This window comes from Aedes albopictus, chromosome 3 (assembly GCF_035046485.1).
Source record: "Aedes albopictus strain Foshan chromosome 3, AalbF5, whole genome shotgun sequence".
Taxonomy (NCBI): domain Eukaryota; kingdom Metazoa; phylum Arthropoda; class Insecta; order Diptera; family Culicidae; genus Aedes; species Aedes albopictus.
In genome coordinates this window covers 113,236,633-113,262,308 of record NC_085138.1, presented here as the reverse complement: position 1 = coordinate 113,262,308, position 25,676 = coordinate 113,236,633, and the positions used below count along the sequence as shown (strand labels likewise).

Sequence of the window (25,676 nt, the reverse complement as noted above, 5' to 3'; positions counted from 1 at the left end):
GTCTCTATTTCGCCCCGTACCTTTCCTGCAAGCCCTGAAAACACGGTTTACGAACCTTTATTTCTCCACAATAAAGACATTGTACCTGCTGTAAATAGTTGAAGTACGTAGGAAATTGATACAGCTAAAGCTGTAAGCCAACTGATAATATGTTAAGTTCTCTTTGTTATACAGACCATTTGCTTAGGATGTCCATTATGCCCCTAATCCCTCTATTTTCATCAACAAACCATCTAACCCCACGCCAAAGCTCATAAAGTACAATGCTATTCAATCGCTAGATATTTTAGCAAATGCATGTGGAAAATCTTTTCAAAATCTATACTGATTTTCCCACTGTGCACCTCCATGCGACATGGTGTGCGATGCATGATACAACACAGAAAGTGTATCATCCAGATACAGGTAAGCCATTTGCTGTGCACGCTTAAAAAAGTCATTCAGTTTGTGATGGTAGACATAAATTGACTTCTTTAGCGGTGTTGAGATATATTCAGAATCTGCATGCAAAACTGAGCCGAAATCCAAATTTTCATGAATTTTGGTGCCCGGGAACCTATTTAAAAATCAGTTTGAAGTTTGTATGGGAGCGATTTGTCGAATCACCCCTCGTTGCATTTTGTACTGGGTGGAACTGTCAAGCAGTTGGCCAGCTGTCAAAATGTGATTTCGAAAAATCTCTTCAAAACCGATTTCAGGTACCAAAATGAAGTTCTAAACATCTGAAAAAAATCATGGTCTCATAAATGCAATGACCATAGTCCAAATGAATATGATATGTTTGGGAATATACAATTCTGGAGCTCGATTTGAATAGGTCGTACGTGCTTTTGTCGATTAAAAATTCGATCAGTTTGATTCGCTTATTATAGCAAAAACCATTGAAATTGAACAAAGTTGATACATACAGCAGAATCATCATAAAACAGGCTTTCCGTTCCATCATTTAAAGTCTCCAAATTATCTTCCATATTGCTACAATAACTAAAATAAACTGATCGAATTTTATATCGACAAATGTACATACGACCTATTCAAATCGAGCTCCAGAATTGTTGGCTGCTGACAGATCATTGTAAAATTTTAATAACTGAAAAATTTTCTTGTTATGAATCTGCGAGTACATTAATGTTATTAATATTGATTTTTCATTTCCGTGAATTACGTTTACAGTGAGTGTATGCTACGCTACAAGCAAGCATACATCTAGGCGTTTAGGTTTTAAACCATCCGTCTGCCGCGCTACCAGGCAAGTGTTGCAGCAAAATTACAAATTGAATAGTGCTGCGCAACATTACCATTACACGTGGGCTCTGCATCACCGAAGTGAGCCAGCGCGGCAAGTGACGGGAAACGGTTATCAATTATTCTATAAATCTTAACGAATGAAACATCCCAGGTTTCTTGTAATATTAGAGTATCACTAACTTGCAAAAAGATTAAGATAAAAAAAGTCTTCGTATCTAAGATATGCTTTTGGAAACACGGTGGTTAAGGCAAATCTGAATGTATAAGGAAGCCACATACCGAATTGTGAAGAGAACAACTCTAGAAAACCATGTGGGTTCTATTTTGGGCGCTTTTCGTTAAAACTCAGTTAATTTTATACCAATTTAGTTAATGTTTTGTACACGCTGAGATACGTCAAGCATCTAAGCGTGTATGAAAATTGATATGAAATTGATGGAGTTATAGCTTACCCAAAATTTAATCCCCTGGTCAGATTGTTCCGCGCCCTACTTCGCAGACTAGCAACACACAGCCATGGACCGGTCGAATGGAGCCGATTCCTTCGTACAGCAGAACAGAGTACACCGGTAAGATACAGAAAATTCCAGAGACATCTCGGAAGGAATTGATCCAAAAACCGGAGTGAATTCTCATAATAACCACCGAACTGTCTAAGGAATTACAAAAGCATTTTTTTTTTTTGATATACATTTACATAACTTACTAATGAGGGAGGAAAAGAAAGATAATGCAGTATGAAGGAGATATTGTGCCTCGAGGCATAAGGAAACTTAGAAGAAGGGTTTCCAGTTAGTATAGAGCATAAGGCGCCGTCCACAAACTACGTAACGCTTTATGGGGAGGGGGGGGGGGGGGTAGTACGGCCGAGCGTTACGCCCCATACAAAAAAAATTAGGATTTTCATACAAAAAAGCCTTACGGAGGGGGGAGGGGGGTCGAAAAATGTCGATTTTAGCGTTACGTAATAAATGGATGCTACCTAAGATATTGGATCAGCAATCCGGAGACGACTAGTACGATTTCAATTCCGGTCAAGAGATCTTATCGACTTCTTTTGCACAATGTCTCTTCATGCTTACCACATAATACAGAAAACCATTCAATTAATGACTGTGAAAGTACTTAAATAATAGAGAGTTGAATAGAGGTATGCCAAGTTCCAGTAGGAACATAGTAAAAAGGATAAGAATAAATTGGAGGTATGTGTAGAGAAAGCTCTGTACGTAAATGTTTGTATTCGATGCATGTTGTTCAAGCCAAGCCAAGTTTAAATTAGTATGAATAAGAGGTATTTTCTCAACAATAACACAAAATAAACCGTATTAAAAAATTGTCCTTTTATTTTGTTCGGAACACTTACACAACAATATCATTCGTATTAGGGCACTTTTTGGTGATACATAAGATCTCATTCAATTGTCGTCATTATCGTCGTTTTATTTATAGGGTATCGCGCTACTTGGGCGGTGGTTTTCTTCGTCTGTTATTTTCGTCTGTTTTCCACTGTAACTCGGTCAATTTTGAACCGATTGACTTGAAATTTTGTACACGGGTAGATACTATACCTATCTCACCGCATTCCAAGAATTGTGTCAATTGGTTCAAGATTGACTGAGTTATAGTGGAAAACAGACGAATATAGAAGCCACCGCCCAAGTAGCGCGATTCCCTACACGTGAAAAAGATTCTTCGTCCTGTGGTCCGCGATTTTAAACATCACTAACTGGTCGCTAACTTACTAAAACTGGTTTAAAAGTAAAATAGAGTGGCTTGTGGGGCGCGGCTGGTGCGCATCAAATGCACTAATCTGTGGCGCATGTACATACTAATAGGAAAGTCGGGGGTTGTCCGGTCCGGGCGAGGTTTTCGATCTAGTGTTTTCCATTCTCAACGCCATCTGATTGTCGATTTCGCTTGCCGAAGTTTTCGCCATCTTCGATAGTTTCCGGTAGAGGGTGTCCTTGCGTTTCCGGAAGGAAGAACACGAAGAAGGCTCCGATCAGTGGGGTAACACCGAAGATCATCGGGGGCAGCCAGTGGGAAATGACGCCCATTCCGGCGACAAACGGCGCAATCATAGAGCCGATACGGGCAATCATCGAGGCGGTTCCGATTCCCACGTTCCGCACTACCGTTGGGAACAGCTCTCCGGCGTACAGATATACCGTTGGGAAAGATATGCTCATTCCAACGAGACCGATAGAGGCCAGGCCTACATTCAGCCATGTCACAGTCGAAGGCACGAAGGCGATGGCCAACATGGTCAAACCGGTCAGAGTATTCGAGGTGATCAATGTCTTCTTGCGACCGTAGGCTTTCATCATGTAGATGCAGATCAATGTTCCCGGAAGTTCCAGTGCCGCTCCGATAGCTACGTTAGTGTAGATGTCACCACCCGAGTGGCCGATGTACTGCGCCACACCGAAGAAAGCCAGCCCGCAAACGAACCAGTTGAAGCACATGAACAGAGTCTTGGCACGCATGTTTGGCGTCCGGAACAGGTCAAACAAATTACCCTTAGCCACACCTCCGTGGGTTTTGGTCTTAGCGTACTGCTCCACATCGCCTCGGATGTGTTCCGTTGGCAGGTTGTTTCGTTTCGCGGCCGTTTCCAACAGCTCCACAGCCTTATCTGTATTGCCCGAAGTGAACAGGTATCGAGGAGATTCCGGAACCAACCAGTAGTAGGACACCAGCAGAAGGGAGAAGATCGACAGTCCGAACTGCAGATGGTGCCAATCGCGGAGGAAGTACGCGAAACCAGCCAGCGTCAAGTGACCCAGGTTGAACGGAATCTGGTACAGGACGGAGAACAGCTCACGCCATTTCGGGCCAATGATCTCCATCACCAATACGAAACTGGAAAGGAAAGAAATAGAATATTAGTATACCTTAAGGAAAATTTCGAAGATTTTCTTCTACGTTAAAAGCTAAACTTATAGATTTTAAACACAACATCATCAGCGAAAATTCATTTTTTTCAATTCAATTATATCAACTTAAACAATTTTTTTTTCAATTTACAAAATAAAAACTGACAATCACGAGTTAGAATGCTTATACATATAATAACTATTGCTAAAATAGCTCCGGTTTCTCCTGCAAATCTGAGCATCTGTTCTCCATGAGCAGCGGCTGACAACAGCATCTGAGCTCTATGTTAGGGGCGGCTGATCGACGTCCGAGTACCAGGGTAGGAATCCAAGCTCAACTGTGCACTATGATCGTTCGGAAAGAAGGGGGGTTTGTGTGCGAGCCTTCCGTTATAAAGCATTGCAACGGAAAATCAGCAACATAATTTTACGAACCGAGACAAACAGAAACGACCCCAGCCAACAAAAAGGATGTGATTGGAAACTCGGTAAGAGGAGTTGTCGATCTCTCAACTTCATTGCATTGCATTGGAAGCACCCGCATACCCGCCGATCTACTGAAGGACCCGCGCGGGATCGGCATCGTAGAACTGTCCGCAAAGCCACATGGAGATCACCCGACCATCAAACAGGAAACCAATCGACCAGGCTCTAATCGATGGTAAATTCTTCTTGGATATAACCAGTGTCCACACATACCGCAGTGCGAAAATAGATTCGGATCACTACCTAGTCGCTGTATTTTGAGCGCATACTCAAAACTTTCGATAGTTATCACCACGCGTCGAAGTCGAACGTCGCGGCTCAACATCGAGCAGCTGCGGAACGTACTAGTCGCTCAAGACTACGCGCAGAAGCCAGCAGTGGCTCTACCACCGGAAGAGCAGCTTGGCGCAGCTACACTTAAAGATGGCTGGAGGGACATCCGATCCGCAGCCTTGGCTGCAGCACTAAGCTTCGCGACTCCGAATCTTAGAAACGATTTATATGACGGCGAATGCGAAGGATTGAAAAACGATAAGAATGCAGCATGGGCGAGAATGTTGCACCACCGTACGAGGGCGAATGAGGCACGTTATAAACAGGCAGAACTCAGTCTTCCGAAGTAACAAGCGCCAGCAGGAAGAACGAGATCGCGAAGTTATGGAAGATCTGTACCGCGCTAAGAACACACGGAAGTTCTACGAGAAGCTGAACCGCTCGCGCAGAGGCTTTGTGCCACAAGCCGACATGCGCCGAGATAATCACGGGAATATTCTCAAGAGTGAGCGTGAGGTGATCGAGAGGTGGCGGCAGCATTACGATGAGCACCTCAATGGCGACGTTGCAAGTACCGAAAGTGGCGTGATAACAGATCTAGGAGTATGTGCACTGGACGAAAGACTTCCGGCCCCTGACCTCCAAGAGATTGAGGAGGAGGTTAGCCGGTTGGAAAACAGCAAAGTCGTTGGAGCAGTTCAACTACCAAGCGAGTTATTAAATTCGGTGGAGAAGCACTGGTGAAAGCACTACACTGGGTCATTACCAAGATTTGAGAGGAGAAAGTATTACCCGAGGAATGGAAGGAACGTATCGTGTGTCCCATCTACAAAAAGGGCGATAAGTTGGATTGCGGGAACTACCGCGCGATCACACTACTGAGCGCTGCCTATAAGATACTCTCTCAAATTTTATGCCGCCGTCTATCACCGATTGCAAGAGAGCTGAGTGGGGCAATATCAGGCTGGATTTATGGGTGAACGCGCTACAACGGACATTCGCCAGGTGTTGCAGAAATGCCGCGAATACAACGTACCCACACATCACATGTTCTTTGATTTTAAATCGGCGTATGATACAATCGATCGAGAACAGCTATGGCAGACGAATACGGATTCCCGGATAAACTGATATGATTGATCAAGGCGACGATGGATCGAGTGATGTGCGTAGGTCGAGTATCAGAGACACTCTCGAGTCCCTTCGAATCTCGCAGAGGGTTACGGCAAGGTTATGGTCTTTCGTGCTCGCTGTTCAACATTGCTTTAGAGGGTGTAATCGAGGTCTGATCGGAGGGGTAAGGTAAGTAAGTATCCACACAATACTATTAACTCAATCTTTTCAGTTGGTGGTTTCAACACGAGTCTGAAGCATCATGAAGTGCAAAATGAATCACTGGCCTTCAGCGCTCGGGCAGTGACCCGAGATAACGACCCGAGATAACAACCCGGCCAACCCATGATCGCATATGATGTTGAATAGGATGCTAAAGTGGAGGCGATATGCGTACTCTTTACACGTGGTTAAATTGAAGCATGTACGCATATAGCCTCCACTTTAGCATCCTATTCTACATCATATAGGACTTCGTGTTGGCTGGGAATGTTCGTATGTCCCCGTTAATCAGATCGTCATCCTTCAGTTTTGTTAGATCTATCTTATCGTCACCTCTATCAGGCTACCAACAAGATCATACTTTCTCTCTGGTGGTGGGTTTTAGAGCATCATGTTCGGCGACGTAGTATGGTAGACTGTGTTACCGAACGGTAACAAATTGTTGATAGACTTACGGTGTGTGAAACTAGGGACCCAACTTGTTAAGCTAGACTTTAACGGTTAATTTAAAAAGAAGTTGAAACGCATATATGCGGAGCGAACAAGCACTAAAGTTGGCTGCGATGTGGAACGGGAGGAGAGGAACAATGACGCAGAGAGAGAGAGTAAAGAAGAAAGGGAAAAAGCGGGGAGTCTAAGAACGGTCGCCGAACACTAAAGAGGCGAGGAGTGAAATTTGTGGTGTCGTTTAGTTCAGGCACAGGGTCAATACGCCATTAAACTCGTCAAATCGTCCCCCCCCCCATTTGGGGGGAAGGGAAGAAGCTTCTCCGTCCAAAGTCCCGAATCACCAACGCAACAGCGTGAGCAAAAAGCCGCGCCATTCGGATACTCCTACGGCCACTTTCCGGCCGCGCTACAGCTACTCGACGGCCGGGCCCTGTTCAACCCACGGGTCGCGTGCCGCTTACTATCATCCGCGCAGCTTGTCAGCCGTTAGGCCGCCACTCGTATCCCGGTTGTCCTCCATGAGCCAACTGCAGCGTACTGGCCGTACTCCAGAAGAGCTCTCCGGCATCGTCCAACCGTTCAACGAACACCCCAACCCCCCCCCCCCCAGGGCGGTACTACGGCCGCTTTCAAGTTGCAACCGCTTCTGGCCGTGTTTCGGCCATGGGCCATCAACGGAAGCTCGAGTCGCCTTCTGGCCGCATCCCAGCGACCACCCCGACAACGTCCTAATCGCTCATCTGCGGCGCCACCAGCTAGATAACGATCGCACTCCGGTGGCTTTTCAGGTCGCTCCATCCCAAGTAACAATTTCATTGCTGATTAGTTTTGCTTGATTTTATTAGGGTTTGTTACTGGTAGGTAGGGTAGCACACGTGCTACCAGGACAAAAGACCTCGGCAAGCTTGGCAGAGCAACGGCCTGTCGTGTGAGGCCGGGTTCTACAACAACCTCTTTTCCTGGCTAGCGCGATCTGGAGCACCTCTCTGGTCTCAAGGTCGGCTGGAGTAGAATCTAGTCGGCTAATCAGACCTCGGATATGTGTGTGTAATGGAAAAAGCTGGTGATTTATAATTTTACAGTTTTATTGTCCTAGCATTTACAAGTCTGTGTGGGTGAGGGTGTGTGTGTGTGTGTGTGTTCTGTAGTTCTTAATAAATACCTATAGGGCCGGCCGGGAACTGCTGAAGAACTGGCAGGAGCGCTGGGTGGAAACTCGCCTCGGACTGGGGGTTGGACCAGCGACAACGACGGTTGGCGAGCGTTGGGGAGACCACGTAGGTATCGGTAGTACTCCGTGGGGTCCGAATCGACTCCAAGCTTGGCTTCGCGGTTGGTTTGAGGACCGGCGAGGTTAGGTTTCCGAAGACCTCGCGTTTTCGACCTTCACGATGGTGGGGCTCTCAGCAAACTATCGGGTACTTCAACCGAGCCCAAAGGTCCACTTTAGCACGTCCGGGAACTCCGGGTCACCGGATCTATCCGTAATGCCGGACAAGGTTTTAGGCAAGAACTAACGGGTCCTATTTAGAAAAATGCAACCTTAGCTTTCTAAAAATCTTCCACTCTTCACTTTTTTCTTTTTCTTTTCTTTCCATACCTGATTCTAATACGTATTGCTTTAGAAGGTTTTTGCTGAACTTTCACTTCAAATTAACTTTTGTACTTAACTTTTCCAGAGTTTCAAACGACTGTTTCAAATGAGGTCCTCTCGAGAAATAGGTCGAGTAATTCTTTCAACGCTGCCTGATCCCTCTATCGTTCGATAGTCATCTTCTCTTTTTCCCTTTTTCCCTTTAGTTTCTCTTTTTCCACTGAACTATAACTACTCTATTGGTGCTTTTTATTGCAGTGTGGTGAGTTTGTGTGAATAAGTGTAGGGGTATTTTTATGGCATTAGGCTAATTTAAAATATTTGAATAAATAACACGGAGACATGCAAGATATATATTTTTTTTTTTATAAATAGAATAAACAAATTAACACAAATACACAGACTTACTGTTACAAACGGTAACAGGTTTTATTACAGCAATAATTAAAACTCGCAGTTTTATGACTGCTTTTATGAAAACAATTGATAAAATGTTTTATAGTATACTTGAAGATATCCATAAAGACAGATTATAAGAGTAAACAAAACTTTCCGATTTGAAAACCTTCTGGCAATCATTATTACCACAATAAACGTGTTCCTGAAGGGATGTGTTCAATCGTGTGATAGATTGTGTTGGTGCAGATTCAAGTGGTGGCTAAAACATGCTGAGTGCTAGATAATTCCAACAAAATAGCGGTTCGTGCTACATTTACTGCTTTTCGTCACAAGAAAGTGAAAAATTGTGCGAGTTTTATAAAATTGGTCATGAAGATCTCTTGTAGAGCTGAACAAAACTTAAAATGTTACTTGGGATGGCCATGCCGAAGACACTTCATCACCATCTCTCCGACCGCTCGCAGACCGTTTCGACAGCTTATGTATCTATCATCTGGATCATCCTAATACACAATTAAGGTAAATTTTCCCTGTATTTGTGGTTAGGTTCAACACCGTCCGAAACTCCCACTCTACTAAACGCCCTGGGACCCGGGAGACCAAAAGATGGCCTTGAGTGCCCACCCCGGAAGCGGCCGAAGCTCAGACCAGCTGCTTGGGGCTTAGGCCCGTCCCCTCTGGGTCGGAGCGATTGACTCCCGGGGTCATAAGATGTTTCAACTGGTTGTAGGACAAAAGGTCGACGGTCAAAAGGTCGACGGTCAAAATGTCGAAGGGTCAAAAGGTCGAAATAAAAAACTAATTAGGAAAAAAGGTCAAAATTACAAGTGGTCAAAAGGTCGAATGGGAAAAAACGGCCGAAAATAGTTTTACATCCTTCTTATCGTCTTCTTTCTAACTTTGCGCCATCATTGTAACTTGGCCTGCATCTTTTCAACTTAGTGTTCTTTTAGTACTTCCACAGTTCTTAAATTAAGGACTTTCTTTGCCTACCATTGCGTTAACTTGTATATTAACAAACACAATGTTACACTATACCCAGGAATTAAATTTGTATTACTGTTACTCAATTACTGTTTCGTATATAATTTTGCCTTCTTTGAAAAATAGGCTGTTCTTTCTAGTAATACCTTTTGACAATTTTTCGTTTAATTACTAATAAGGACTGTATCGGAAATTAACTATAAACGTTCACAATTGCCTGAAAAATGATCTGTTCGAAATACACATAACTTTGTTTTTGGAGATGTTATATAAATCTCTCAAATAAAGAATGGCAGTTCTGATTTTCAAAAAATAATCATTTAACTTACACTTTTATCTCAAAGATTGCACATATGTTTTTAAAATTTTGGACACCTCCTAAAAATTTAAAATTGCGAAAACTGTGGGAAAATATTCAATTATTTCTCTTATTTTTGCGCAAATATATTCTTTTCCAGAATGCTCATGATATAGGAAAATTATTTTCATCAAGAAAAATTCCCTCCGCAGTTTAGGGCACTTCTTAAAAATGAAAAAAAGGTCATTTTTCGAGGAGCTCTTTTTTTATGCGTCTTCAAAGAACGATTACGCAAATAAAAAATACATAATGTTGAAAATTTGCATATTTTTTCGATTGGGTATGTATTTAAATGTGTTGCAGAGGTAGTTCTACCAGAGAACTGAATTTTATAACCTCTAAAGATACTTAAAACAGAGCGTCAAAGTTCGACCAAAAAGTATGTGTTTTGTGGGATAGACCAAATTCTGATTATTGGAGGTTATTCTATCCAAAATAAGAATGTTAAAAGTCGGTTTTGAGTGATATGTTATGTGTACATAACTGCTAGTAATAATCATTATTTTTCAGATTTTTTCCCGTACAAATTTTTTAACTACAAATGTTTGAAACGTTAAAAAAATTTAAAAAAAATGCAGTTTGTACAGATTGCTATTTTGTGCGGTATACTCATAGAACCATATTTTCAATAATACTAAACATTTTCCAAATTTCTTCAAACTGTTCTAAACTTCACTATATTGTGAAGATTTGATAGAAGAACCGGAATGAAAAGACCAACCGTGCGTCGAGATAGACCCTTTTGAATGTTTATAGTTAATTTCCGATACAGTCCTTAATATAATTGTTCAAAATATTTAGCCTTTTTTTTTTAAATAGGTCGTTCTTTCGAGTTATGTTGTTATGTGCATTCAAGATGCAAATATCAAATGCGGGAGTTATCTATATATATAAAAATGCAGTGGCATACGTGGGACCGCGCATAACTTGCGAACGGATGGTCCGATTTTGATCGTCTTAGTTTTGTTCTGTAAGTTTTCACCTAAGGAAGGTTTATGAGGCAAAAAACATGGAAATATTGGAAGTTTTTGAAAATCGATCTTCCATACATTTTGTGACCGGGGACTTGGTCTTGGATAGAAACTTGAAACGTCAAAAAACGCAGTAGGCAAGACAAAGTTTGCCGGGTGCAGCTAGTTTTTTATGAAAACCTATCGACCTTTTGACCTATCGACCTTCCAACCTTTTGTCCTTGTTATATTTTCTTTTCAACCTTTCGACCTTCCGACCACTTGTATTTTCGACCTTTTGCCCTAGTTATTTTTTTTATTTCGACCTTTTGGCGTTTCGACCTTGTGTCCCTCCGACCTTTTGATCGTTGACCTTATGACCTTCGACCTTTTGTCATAGAACCTTTTTTTCACAAAACACGTTTAAAGTTCACGCAAAATCTCAAAAAATACTCCACACAAAAGATATTATAGTACTATAATATCTTTTCTCCACACTGAACTGTGAACACTTACACACTTTTCGACGTTTTGTGTTGTCGACATTTTAGCATTCGTTTTGTCTTCCGACGTTTTGTTGCCCATCCAATACAGTGGAATACACTCCAGAGTTATACAACAATACTGTATACACTGGAACCTCTTTTTATGCACATGGCATGGGGTGCATAAATTAAAAATGAGCATAGATTAACCCTAAAAGGGATACCTTCATGGCCTCAGTTTCGTCACCTCGCTGAGTGTGTTTCATCAAAGACGAGCTCTGAAAGGCGCCTGGGGTCCAATGGACCCCAGGTATCCCTTTTAGGGTTAAAAAAGGGAAATTTGTACATAAATTAAGTTTGGGAATCTAGTTCGCGGGAACAGGTCTTGTTCCTGGACATTTGGGCGTTTCCAGAAAGCTCCCAGTGAGCCCCTAAAAAAGGAGCTCCAAGAGCCTTCAGGAGCGTTTGGGAAGCATGTTTCAGAGGATTTGAGGAGCCTTTTAAGAGCGTTCTGTCAGGATTTGCCGGCGTTTTAATAAGATTACGGGTAATTCAGGGGCATTTCAATAGTATTAAAGGAGTATCAGGGACGTTTCAAGGGCAATTCAGGGGACCTCTGGAGCCTTCAAAGGGCATGGTCAGGGGTCTGAGGGGCATTTCAAGGTATTTCGGAGTCTTTTCAGTTAGGTTCAGGGTGTTTCAGGAAATTTTTAAGGACGTTCCAGGAGGTTTAGCGGCGTTTGATAGCATTTTAGGGGCGTTTGAAAAGGTTTTCTGGGGGTTTATAGCGCCCAATCAAGGCGCCCGAAAGGGGTTTCAGAGGAAAATTGATTATGATGATTTTAAGAGCGTTTCAATGGGATTACGGAGGTTTCAGTGGCGTTTCGAGGCATTTCAGATCAAGGTCGTATCAGAAGGTTCCAAGAACAACTTTAAATCATAGGACATTTCAGGGGCGTTCGTTGTCCTCAAAATCCTCCTAATACTACTTCGGACCCCCTGTAACGCATCTGAGACCCTCCAAAACCCCAAAGAACTCCACCGTAAAGCCTCTGTATCCCGCCATAAATGCTCTGAAACATCCAAAATGCCTCCAAAATCCCTCGAACGCAAGCTCGAACCCCATGTTACGCACCTGAAACCCTCAGAAACCCTCAGAAACCCCCTAAGTCGAAACCGTAACGCCTCTTAATCCCGCCGAAAACAGTCTGCAACTTCCTGAATTGCCTCAACATTTCCCTTTAAACCGCCTCGGACCTCATGTAACGCATCTGGGACCCTACAAAACTCCCTAACACGCATTTAAGACTCACAGTAACCCCCGAAAACGTCTTCTCCGCGGCTCTGACCCCAGCCTAAAATTCTCTGATACTTCCTAAAATGTCTCCGAAACCCCCTTAAGACCCCATTTGGACCTCATGTAACGCACGTGAGACCCTCGGAAATACCCGGCGTACCTGTAACACCTTCGTTAACCCGTCAAAAATCCTTTCAAGCTCTCTGCAATTCTTCGTAAAACTCTCTCAGACCCCCAAAACCTCCCTGAGAACTCTTGGTACCCCGTTGAAACCCCTTAGGACCCCTTGAAAAGCCCCTGTAACCTCCCTTTGCTCTCCCCTATAAACACACCCTGGCCACTGTTGCAATAGTTACCGTCATTATTAAATTTTCTTATGCAACAATATAGGCACTTATCATATCAACAGAATCAATGAAATGTGTTTAACATAAAAAATGAAAGTTGTCAACAAGACTGAATATAAAAAATCGTCATAAATTGACCAACATTTTGTAGTCCAAATTAATGCTTGTGCATCTAGCGAGATTCCACTTATCGAGCATATGATCAAAAGCAAATAAAAGTTGAAGAGTTTGCATACCGTGTGCGCAATGCCTCATTGATTTTATTGCTTAGAGCTATATAAGCCAGAAAAGCCAAAAAGCAAAACGGAAAGGTATTATCAACAATAACTATAAAAAATGGATTAGATCCTTACCTGGTAACCATGGTGCCTCCCGTGGCAACTGCCGTAATAAATCGCAGAACTACGAATCCCCAGAACCACGGGATATAAGCCGCTGCTACACCGCTAATCAGCTGGATTATAACCGCAATCACCAGTGGAGGTCGCCGACCGAACCTATCCAAAAATAAATATATCATCATAAACCTGGCTCCACCTTCTCCGCACTTCCGCATGGCATGATCGAACTCACTTGTCAGCCAACGACCCGAACAGCACGCCGCCGACGAGAATGCCAAACATGAAGATGGTCTGCGACAGGTTTACCAAGTTGGCTTTTTCGCACACCAGATCCCACTCGCTCACGATGGTGGAACGGAACACGCTGGTGTCGTAGTTCCAGCTGGTGCACTCGCTGCTACACCGATCCAGGCTGCTGTTGGACGCACAAGTGTAGTTCATGGCCGCCCCCAGAAAGATGATGCCCATCTGATGCCACGCCACGGGGAACTTCAGCGGAAACACCACCGCGCAAACCAAGATGTGCCACCAGCCGAGCTGGCCCATGGCCCTCTGCACCGGGTCCAGGTTCCATTTGGAGTCGCTCTTTTTCGCTGCGGATGTTGCGGTCACTGTAAAGGGAGATGAATGTAAAATGCAATTGCGTTAGTAGGACATAGTCGACAAGCTGACGTTAATCGGAAAAGACATTGACCCACTGCTGCTGGTGCTGTGACGCTGCCGAGCAGAAATCACCTGTGGGGATTTCGCGACCGCGTATAATTACGGAAAGAACCGGTTGCATCTAGGTATCTATGTGGAAGTTATCAATGAAGATTTCAATCTTCCATTAGGCTGCGTAAACTGAGATAATGAAAGGGGTAGAGTGTACCACTCTTGAGTTATAAGTTGTTTCTCCTGAAAAGTTTGCCACAATAATAGTTTACCATAAGAAGTTTGGAATCACCTGACGTTTCAATCGATGACCATGATTGAATGTATTACGCATTCTATGGTTCAAGACATTTATCCTAAAAACGTATATCCGATCGCGATCATATTCGTCTAAGTAACATGCTGGTTTACCCACATAGATCGATGCCACGGCCACCATCAATGGCGACTAATGGCATTGGCTATTACCAGTAGCATCTTCAGACAGAATCGATCACCAATATTCGAATACGGCGGAGTATCTTTTGACGTAAATACCGATATGGTAGGTGTGTCACACGCTAGTTATTTGCGAACTCTCAGCAAATACGTCAATCAACAAAGCCAAAGTTATTTTGGAGTTTGTTTACCATATGAAAATTTTAACCCCAAGCGAGCTGACCGTGACATGACACGTACCTGCCTACAAACGTATGCCATCCGACTAACAGAGCCCGAGTGTATTGTACTAATGGAAATAGCTCACCGGGTAACCGCACTTTACGTGACGTTTCATTACCAAGGTTATGGGATGTAAATAAATTGGACTTCTTGCTGGTGAAACCACGATATGTTCGCTTTTGCCTGTAACAGATTCTTGCGGTTAATTTTTGTCACATCAATTTCATCTTGTTAAGGTTGGATGAAAAGTAACCGACGTTACCTCGGATTCACATTGACTTTGCTTGAGGTTCCAAAGCATTCTGTTGTAGGAACTTTTATCTTCACAAAACAGGTACTAGCCGTCTTGGAACGCGAGTAACAATCACAGCAATTGTTTTTACCCTTTGGAGCCTAAATAATTTCAAGTTTTATGATACAGAGGACTTCTCGAATTCCGAAAGTTTTTGGGAATTAAAGATAAAGAAATAACATAATAAGATGCAAGATCTTCATTAACACTTTTGAGCTTTTAGTAGTGCTTTTTCACTTAAAACTCTAGTTAAAATAAAAAAACTTCACTATTACACTTTACTTTTGCAAAAGAAAAATAAACAATAAAAAACTTACAAAGAAAAACTACAAAGCACGAGCAAATTTCTTTTAATTCAACTACTGTGCTTATCTTCGGACAGATTGGCCAATTTTGTCTACGACTTACTGACTTTTTCAGTTTCCAGTGCTCGACACTAAAGAACACATTTAGCAAGGTTCAATCTTTATTCTTCATTTTTTTGATATTTTGAATTAGCTGTAACTTAGCTATGATTGAATGTAGGAATAAAATTGCATAGCTTTTTTCATTGGAACTTGTGCGTAGATTCTAAATTTAGATAAAAATATCCCAAAAATTGCTACCTTTTGCAACAATAGTTTGAAGCATTTGACCATTCTAGGCTACTTGGCAAATTTGGAGGCTGGAAGCCAGCTTTCTGCAGGAAAAAATAAATAAAAATCGAGGAATAAGGTTTTTGAAAATTTTTAATTTTATGACATCTAACTTGATGAATATTACTCTTGAACCCGTAATGTGGGTAGATCACCTTGGAATGGTGCGTTACGGTGTAAGATCTACCATTTCAAGTTTTGATCTTGCTATTTTCCAGCCAAGTTTATTTAAATGCAGGAGCATTCCAGGATCAAGATTTTTTACACTATTTATTTATTTTTTTATTCTATTTATTTTTCACTGCTAATATACCGTTTGTTTCAGAGGGATGGATGGAGGTAAATTTAACCTAGGGTATCGGGATGCTTCGTTGGCATAGTCCTCTCGTTCGGCCTATCTTAACGTTAACCAAAAACTCAAACAAACACGCATAACTGAAGATCGGAAAATCTATGCGCCAAACAACTGTAACATTTCGTTACAATTTTAGCACTTTGGAGCATTAAAATTGAATGAAAATTTCACTTTGTTTGGTTTTTGTAGACGCCATGATTCTTCGGCTTAGTGGGTAGTCTATACACATGATCATAAATGGCCTGATTCTGGAACATTTTGAATTGACTTTTAGATAACTGAACATTTTATGCGACGGTCAAAGACTCTATTTTGAACTTGTATATTTGTATTCAACGAAAAATAACTATTTTACAAATTAAATGTGGGCCGAATATTGAGGACATTTTTTTCACTATGTACCCAAATCTTGGCCCATCAGTAAGGTGAGGTCAACAACACCGAAAAAGTGACGTCTACAACATTGCTTGTGAATGAACGAGAAAGAACGAACAGGAAGAAAGATTTTGTGTGCGATGACTTAAAAATATAGCACAATAATGGAGTTGCGGTGTTTTCCTTACTAAATTAAGAAATAACTTTAGTTTAAGTGATTGATTTACAGTTATGTGAAAATTTGGCTCCGAAAATGTAATTTGAAAGCAAGATTGGTGAACAAACAGTGATAATACTTCAGCAGAAATATTTAAAAACTATAGAATAAGTGGTTCTAGCGCTTGGAAAGCAATAGGCCAACGTTGTATCCACTAATAGGCCAATTTTTGTACCATAGACCAACGTTGCATACCATCACATCGAATCTTTGAAACATAATTAAGTAATTAAATTAATTAATTATCGATTTTTGCGGCTTTACCAGCCGAATGGAAGTTTTACTTTATTCCAAAAGCTAGACTTTACATATACTGGCGTGAGTGAGAAATGGACAAATTGAGGTGAAATTTGCGAAAAAGTTACTCGTCCTCTCGGTGAGACTCGAACTCACGACTCGAACTCGAACTCTAGTGAGTAGGAGTCGTGAGTTCGAGTCTCACCGAGAGGACGAGTAACTTTTTCGCAAATTTCACCTCAATTTGTCCATTTCTCACTCACGCCAGTATATGTAAAGTCTAGCTTTTGGGATAATTAAGTAAGTTCTTGAATATTTTCGCTAGTTTACTTCCAATTGTAGAAACATGCACTGCCTAGAGTGCGTGATAGAGTCAACACATCATTTAATGTGCTATTAATTCACGAGTTTTGGTCAAAATTGTCAAGGCGGGTGGCATATTAGGCCAAGGAACGGTACACATACCCTATATATAAATAACAATTTAAAAAAATATTACAGTGGAGAACGTATCACAATTTAATACTTTTTTTCTATTTCAGATTTACAAGCAGGCAATCAGCGATCAAAACGGCGAAGTATCTCTTTCTTTAGAAAGGTCAAGATTACCGTACGATACAGTGGCAAGTAGACCACGTTTTCCGCGTCGATTTATTCGTGCCGAGTTCCATAACTTCGATTTCTTTTTCGAACATTAAATTTTACGATAATGTATTTTTGTTCATCACACCTTCAACTTATATTACGCGTTGCGAACATTCGCGGATAATAAATATGTACAACGGTTTTATTATCCGCAATCTTATTAACGCGGGAACGCGAAAAAAGTAATACAAGAGCATAGATGAAACTCAAAAGCAACGATTCTAGTTGTTTAGTTGTCCAGTTTTCTAGTAAAGCTACGGCGCGGGTTTCGATTTTTCAATATTGGCAGTAACATTAAACGGAATTGCATACAGTTTATTTTCTGACTGAGAAACGATAAGCTTAAAACGTGCGTTGTTACGAGTTGATCCGACATAAGTGTGGTTTAAAAATTATTCATACCCGGTATATAATTAAATTTAATACACAAACATACAATAAAATTATTGTATTCTTCCGACAGCCGGCTGGCGGAAGACTAAATCATATCAAGGGTTGCATAGCTCACATCACTTACCAATGTGAATCCAGATCTATGTAACTATCTATCCCTTCCCTTCCCACTAACAAACTTCCTTCCTGTGACAACCGTGGGGATGCGGAGGTACACACGGTCTCTAGTAGCAACGGATGTCACACCAACATTCCTTCCCTTCCCCGATGACCGTAAGGACGTGGCCGGCGCCGGTACTGAAAATATAAAGTTTTGAACCTTCAAAATTGCACATTGAGGATGGAAAGCTACACCCAGGCCCGATCCATTTGGTTCCCTGTGCAATGTTGGCTGTTCTGGTCAGTAACGGAGTAGCAACTACGAATTGTACGGTCATCTCATGCTCATGCTCATGCTCATGCTCTAACTTGATGAATATTACTCTTGGTGTTTTTTTTAAGTCCTTCATATATACTCAAACATCTTCGAAGGCATCATTTTCATCCAACAAACCGTTTTGGAGCTACAATTTTTTTGAAGAAGATTATTAGGTTTTATCATATATCCTTTTCAAAAGTTAGGTGAAGAATATTGCAAAATAAATAACCTAAAAAAACATTTTCAGATTAAAGCTCATACATTAGCAACATTTTATTTGAATTGAAAAATGTCGCGTCTACGCAATTCGCGTGTTGAGCTGAAAATGTGATAAAAATAATAAAGCATTTAATCTGAAAAACATTAAAAACTCATTGGATTTGTTAAAGAATTTTTAGCTAGACCCCATATCTTGATAAATATTTTTTATCTGCCTCCTCAAAAAGCAAAATCCTAAAAATTTTGAATGGGGGAGACAAAAAGTTAAAATTAAATTTGTATCAGCCTTATTGTTCGCAAAAAAATCAGCGAAACTGCCGAAGCAACCCCACATTAAATTTCCCAAAGAATCCCCTCATAAACTGCCAAAGGAATTTGCTTCGATTATACCAAAAAATTCTCGAAATAAATAACTTGGGTAATACTTTCCCAAAGGAATTACAGAAGGAATTTCCCAAGAGTTTCTAAAGAAGTTACCAAAACAATTTACCAAAAAAAAATGAATTAATTCCCACAACAAAATACCAGAAGTAATCCTTCAGGAATAACCGATAGAAATGCGTAAATAACTTCCAATGCAATTTATCTCTTCGGCCATATGTCAAGAAAGGGACAAACGGGAAGGTCATCTCTTCAGCCCATATACCCTACTCAAGAAAAAGAATACAAAGTAATTTATTCAGAAATCACTGAAAAAAACTTGCAAAGGAATTTCCGAAGAAACTGCCGAAGCAACCTCCTATAGAGTTTTACAAAGAATCCCCAAATTAACTGACGACGAAGTTTTTCCAAATATTTGTTCTAAAAATCCTCAAAATAATTGCCGAAGTATTTTAAATGCCGATGGGAGAAATCTCTGTAGTAATTCTCAAAAATAAATTCGAAGGAATCACCATATAAATTACGAAGAGATGTTAAAATAAGTTTTAGAAGAAACATCCGAAGTAATACCCGAAGAGCTATTTTCAAAGGAAATGTCATGATACAGTCAACGGCATTCGAAAAAAATTCCCAAAGCAATTCACAATGAAATTACAAACGAATTCCTGATGGAATTGTGGAAGGGAATTTCCAGAGGAACTGTCGAAGGAAACTAAAATAAAATTTTCCAAAGAACTCCTAGAGGAATTGCCGGAAGAATTCCCGGAAAAAAATGCAGAAGGAATTTCCAAATACTTATATCCAGAGAAATTTCTATAGGCGATGGAATTCGTAAAGAAATTGCCCATGGTTTTTTTTTTAAGAAATCCAGGAATTCAATTTTTTTTATTCAGGATTACAGATAATTACAGATGTGGAAGCATACCTATGCTTATTGCTTATTGCACGCACTGCCTTCATCACGGTAAGAACTGGAATGATCCAGTTAGATGCAATGGACTTGTGTCTTTCTTATCTCTCAAATCAATTATCTACAACTTTACCTTCTGTTTGCAGCAGCTACACTCCCGTTCAAAAAAAATTTAAAATATTTTTTTGTTTTTATAAAATACCAAATAGGTACTGTGAGATAATGTAATTTTAAGTAAAACGCGTACAACACAATAACACATCATTAAGGAGAAACATCAGAGAATACAAATATGGCTGCCACAATGGCCAGCTTGGATCCCTACTCACGTTTTCAAGAGCACCAATCTTAAAAATATGCAAAAAATGCACTCGATTTGGAAAAACTGCTTCTTTTTTCCAGTGAGCAAATTCATATTAAACAAGTGCGGCTTGGTTTGATGTTTCGTTCGTCAGAGTTGTGCCTCTAAAGTTTATATGCAAAATTGCAATGGGATTTCTTAATGTTTCACCTTAAGTCGAGTAAATTGGGCACAAACCATCAGGAATGTAGACTTCAAAAGTAATTATGTTTCACGGAGTGACCGCAAACTTTCGATCGGAAGTGTATGATGCTTGTCCAGTAGCTGTTGCCACTTGTTGCCTCGACCAGCGCTAGTTTGCTGGTGCGGAAATACTTTCACCTCAATCTGTCAATACGTCCAAGCTGTAGCAATCTCCGATTTTGCACTGTTTTATGATTCATTTTCTCACACCACCAAATGGGTAACCTGGCAATTATTATCACATCATCCGCTACCGGGAAGTTGAGTTGGTCAGTCGGATCGGATTGGCGCATGTGTACATACAATCCGGAGGCTCAACTGCTGCGGAATTTCCAGTACTGTGGACAGCTACAGCCGACTTCTTCGCTCAGTAATGGGGCGTCAATTGATCGAACATACAGGCTGTTTGATGTAACTATTAGAGGAACAATTCTTCCATCGATAGAGAAAATCGTACATCAATTATGATGTGAGTGTCATTCCGCTTCAGTAAATTTATTTTCCTATCTTTTTATAACTATAGATTGACAAGGTTATTTCTCAAAATGTGACCAATAATAAAATTAATCATTTATATCTGTACCCAAGATCCGCAATACTACTAAATATCAATAAAAAAAATCCTAACATTTCTCTATATTGGAAGATTACACAAATGCCTTATGGATTCGTTTATCTAAATAGATTTAAATACGATCAAATCAATCATAACAAGCTTCACACATCACACAGGCCCACCGCGGCCGACTCAATTAGCACCCAAGTGTTGCTCGCGTTTTGCAAAATTGATTGTCAACGCCGGCGTCCATAGCAAACCTCGATCCATTGAAGGCGACGAAACACGTGTTTCCTAACGGAAGCATTTCATTGCGCTTCAGGTACCTAGGTTTACCGCGTCAATACATTGTTCGGATCTTTTGTACGACATTTACAGTTCGTTGCAGCAACGTCCATCAACGTCCCCATCTAGCATTACGTGATGAATTTTGTTTTTCTACTTGTTGGGAATAGAATTCAACAGACGTGAGGATGTCGAGCTTTCGAAATTCATCAATCTTTACTATTACTCATCAAATTGTTTGGTGGGAGAATGCCGCCTGCGCGATTGAGATGTGCGAGATACCGAATCTTTTCGAACTCGTTTGGAAAAAATGTTGAATTTCGTATACGTTAATCAGATCCGCAAATAAATGATACAATAGAAGTAAACCCCCCGTAGCTGGAAAAAATATGCATTACTGGAAAGCGATATGTCAACATTTATAATGTGCAGAAATATGAACTCTTCCGGCTGTGAGTAATCTGCCAAATTGAAATAGAAATATAAAAAGAAACATTAACAATACCATTGAAACGCAGAATTCCTAGTATCCAAATAGCTGTATCACAGATTTCTGTAGCAAAAACATGGCTTCCATTTAGTTCTTCAAATACTTTCAAGGCCTAACATAGGGTTTTTATCTAATTTCCGTCTATATAAGCCTCGTCCAATAATTTTAATTTTATGTTACACATCGCCTAACGCCTTATGACTAATTTGGTATCAATTACTAATTTAAAAAATAACTTCCAAAATAAATCATGTAAAACATACTGTAAAAGAACTACAATTTTCTTAAAATAATATGATTGAATAATTGTCCCTCGAGTTTTGTTCACGTTTATTTCGAACTCAACCTGAATTTCTGGTACCTTCTACCTTCGTTGGTTTGACCGCATCTAATCTGAACACTTTTTAATTTGACCCCCGCTAATCTGCACATCGTTCAAACTAAAAATGGTTCAAACGTCATTCTTCCCATGGAACGGGGAGAAACGGAACGCAGAATCAAAACAAAATAGCAAAGATGGTTACCATCAGTGAGGGTAAGCTTGAAGAGATGCTGGGTCATTAGGCCGAAGGTCATTAGGCCGAATGGTCATTAGGCCGAATGGTCAATAGGCCGAATGGTCATCAGACCGAATTGAAAGTTAGCCGTTGTTTTTACCTTTTCCAACAATTTTTACCAAAAACTAGTTTAAAAATGAAACTAGAAAGAACAGCCTATGTTTTAAAGAAGAAAAAATTTATGAATTGAATATCAGCAGTTTCAGCACCAAAAACTATTTTCGCAATGATACTAGAAAGAACAGCCCATATTTAAAAGAAGGAAAAATTCATGTGTAAAATATCAGTAGATTCAGCATCAATAAAGTATATTCGTGCCTGTCACACGATACACACATGCAAAATGGTCATTTGCAGAGGCAGCTCTCAGTTAATAACTGTGGCTGAGAAGCAGGCTTTGTCTCAGTGGGGACGTAACGGCAAGAAGAAGACCCAATGACCATTCGGCCTAATGACCGTTCGGCCTAATGACCTTCGGGCGAATGGCCTTCGGCCGAATGGCCTGACACCGCTTGAAGATTAAGTCGACTAAGACGGAGTATTGCGGGTAGAGACAGAGGCAGGCCTAGCAGTGTTAGTGCTGAGATGGTCGATGAAAATGTGTTTGTAGTTGTTGACGAACTTGTTTACACCCGATTCTTTTTTTTGCACGGGTCTGGTTTTTGCTATAACTCAGTCAATTTTGAACCGATTCTCATGAAATTTTGTACACATGTAGGCACGATTAGTACTATCAGTATATTCAAAATTGACAAAGTTATAGCGAAATAACGATCCGTGCAAATAATGAATCGGGTGTATCTTGATACACTTGTGACATTTGGCAATTACGATTCCGAAAAGCCGTATTGAAGCTACGCATAGAGGACCTATTACGGCCTCAACTCGGCGCTGAAGTAAAGCTTGGAGTAAAGTTCTGTTTAGCCAATAAGGTATCAAAGTAAGGTAGGTAAGTTTGGTCGTTGAATTTATAATCATCAATGTAGTAATAGAACACGATCGATCGGGGAAGTACTAGATTTGTGGTAATAAGCTGAATTTTTGTATGGTGAGAAGGTACATTTTCCGTTTCTGCAATAAAATGGCACAAAAGCGTGGGTTTTATGATTCATTGCCTGATTTGATGCTGTTAGAGCAAAACTTTGAGTAACTGTGTTGTTTAAGTTGCGAAAATGGAGAAAACAACAACACAGTTATATGAGTTTTGCTTAAGCAGCATCAAATTAGGCAAGAAATCATAATACCCTCATTTTTTGTCCCATTTCATTGCAAAAAAACGATGAATATTCCTACCATACAAAATTTTAGCTTTGAAGGCCATTTTCTCTATGCATACTTGTTTCATATGGTGCCAATATGTAGTTACATATTCTACACATTTTTATAATTTTCCTTATTTTTCCAATGAAATATTATTGTATCCAATACAGCCAATGAACAGGCTGCAATCCACCATCAAGAGCACACTTTGCAGTTAAATAAGTAAAGTTACTTGTTACAGACAGTTCTGTCTGTCATATTCTCGAAATTCTGAGTACCTACTGATCCATTTATATTTGCTATGTTTGCTATACAGTCATTATACATGATACAACCACAATGGACCCTGCATCCGTTATTGCCATTCACTCTTCGATTAAAAAACGGCACATGCATAAATCTTGGTCGCGCTAATCCAAACACAATCAACCGTCAAGAGCACTCCCCCACTAATAACGATACAAATTGTAACATATGTATCTCTTTCAAGTAAAATCCATTAACCGGAGTAGATCAACGAACAAGAAAGTATTTTTTCATCGTTTAACGCATCATTACCATTGAAAGCAATCACATTTAAACTCGTGAGCATAAGTACTTACTTTTGCTACTAAATATTAATCACAATTTCAGCTAATCACAGCTCATCCGCTATATCCACTCTCGATTCCGAATCAGCACCTTCCAAAGCCTCCACACAAAGTATCACAGAATAGCAATATATCTTTTCGCTTCCTTCCACGCGATTTCAGAGTCCGTTGCGGATCTAACTGCACGGCAACTTTACAGCGCGTTAATCACTCGATCTGTGTATTACTCTCACTTTTCACACCACAACTTCATCGAAGAAAACCATCAATCAACGTTTCGTCGCGCTAGACGTGCCTCCGAACGAACGGCCTTCAAATCACACATGCAATTTCTGCTTATTTTTGGTCCCTACTTTGCACTCACTGAGACTGTACTTATGGGTAAACCTGCCTCCAAAGGACCCGGTTTATTTTATCTTCCAAGACCACGACGACGACGGTACCAAGCCAAGTCACGCACGATCACTCGACGAACCACGTTTAAAAGTTTCGTACGCGCGCGACTCGATCGTGCCCAACTAAACCACAGCACTGAACCCGAACGATTTGTTTACCTTTACTTTTATAACGATCCACACCGTGTCTGCCGGTGGATCTCTCTCGCGGGCGCGAAAGCCGTCCGCGAAGTTCGCGCTTTGGAGAGATTGTAAGAGCACACCTGAGTCGCAGGGCTGTCACACACTTGAGGCAAAGAAGTTGCCTCTCTTTGGAACATTTGCAAATTGTCATATTTTCTGATCTAATTTTATTATAACAGGTACTAACACGCCCAAGTTCGTCATCATCACAACACTTTGTAATCGCTAGTAATTGGTCCACCAATTTCTATTGGAAACTTCTTTCCAACATTTTTCCAGGAAGATTACTTGACCATCTTGACTGACAACACTAGTTTACAGTATTTTTTATTTCGGTAAGCTGATCATCATTTTTAGTTTAGAATCATGCCCTGAGTTCGAAATCGTGAAGGACAAAAAAAACAGTAGTGCGGAAATTTTTTCGACTTTCCATACAAGGCTGCCGATTTGAAATTCTATTCTTTAGCAAAGTTGCTCCCTCCATACATCTCTTTTTCCGTTACTAATGCTCCGATTGAGCTGAAATTGACTAACATCTATGGGAAATGCTTTATTTTTGACACAGGGTTCATGCCTTGGTGCATGGATGCCAGGCGTAAAGTGATAGATTGTGTGAAGATTACTGTGAAGCGGCTCAGTTCGCTTGGTTGCACAACTGGTAGGCGTTAATAGATTTACACTGTCTGTGATGAGAGCTGGAAAGAAGGGAAATGGATTTTTTAGGTAATCCGTAGTTTTTTTTGGTAAATCTAGCGATCGTTACGAACATACGAATAAACATGAAATGGTCATGTAGAAGAGAGAGAAAGTAGATGGAAAGATACAAAGTAGGAGGAAAGGGACGAGTCAGGAATTGAACCCGGGACCTTCTGCATAGGAATCAGAAGCAGTAGTCACCAAGCTCGTCTCTTTATGCATCGAACAAGGATTTTCACCAAAAACATTATTTTCCGATGTTCCTCATGAAATGCTGCTGTAAATCTAGCTGAAATTTTGTCAAAT

The 25,676-nt window shown here is 40.6% G+C and overlaps 1 protein-coding gene across 2 annotated transcripts in view; it reads right to left on the bottom strand.

Annotated features, from left to right (window-relative positions):
- Positions 1–2,573: 2,573 nt before the first annotated feature.
- The window catches only part of LOC115268973 (organic cation transporter protein), a 55,737-nt gene continuing 32,634 nt past the window's right edge, over positions 2,574–25,676 (bottom strand). The window contains exons 1-4 of one of the 2 annotated variants that reach the window (XM_029877251.2): positions 24,109–24,637; positions 13,656–14,034; positions 13,436–13,579; positions 2,574–4,110 (exon numbers count right to left, since the gene is read on the bottom strand). In XM_029877251.2, the coding sequence (XP_029733111.2) occupies positions 3,123–4,110; positions 13,436–13,579; positions 13,656–14,034; position 24,109 (1,512 nt within the window). In that variant the 5' untranslated portion in view covers positions 24,110–24,637 and the 3' untranslated portion in view covers positions 2,574–3,122. Of the gene's footprint in view, positions 4,111–13,435; positions 13,580–13,655; positions 14,035–24,108; positions 24,638–25,676 lie in introns of those variants that run through there. The other variant, XM_062860951.1, reaches the window with a different exon arrangement.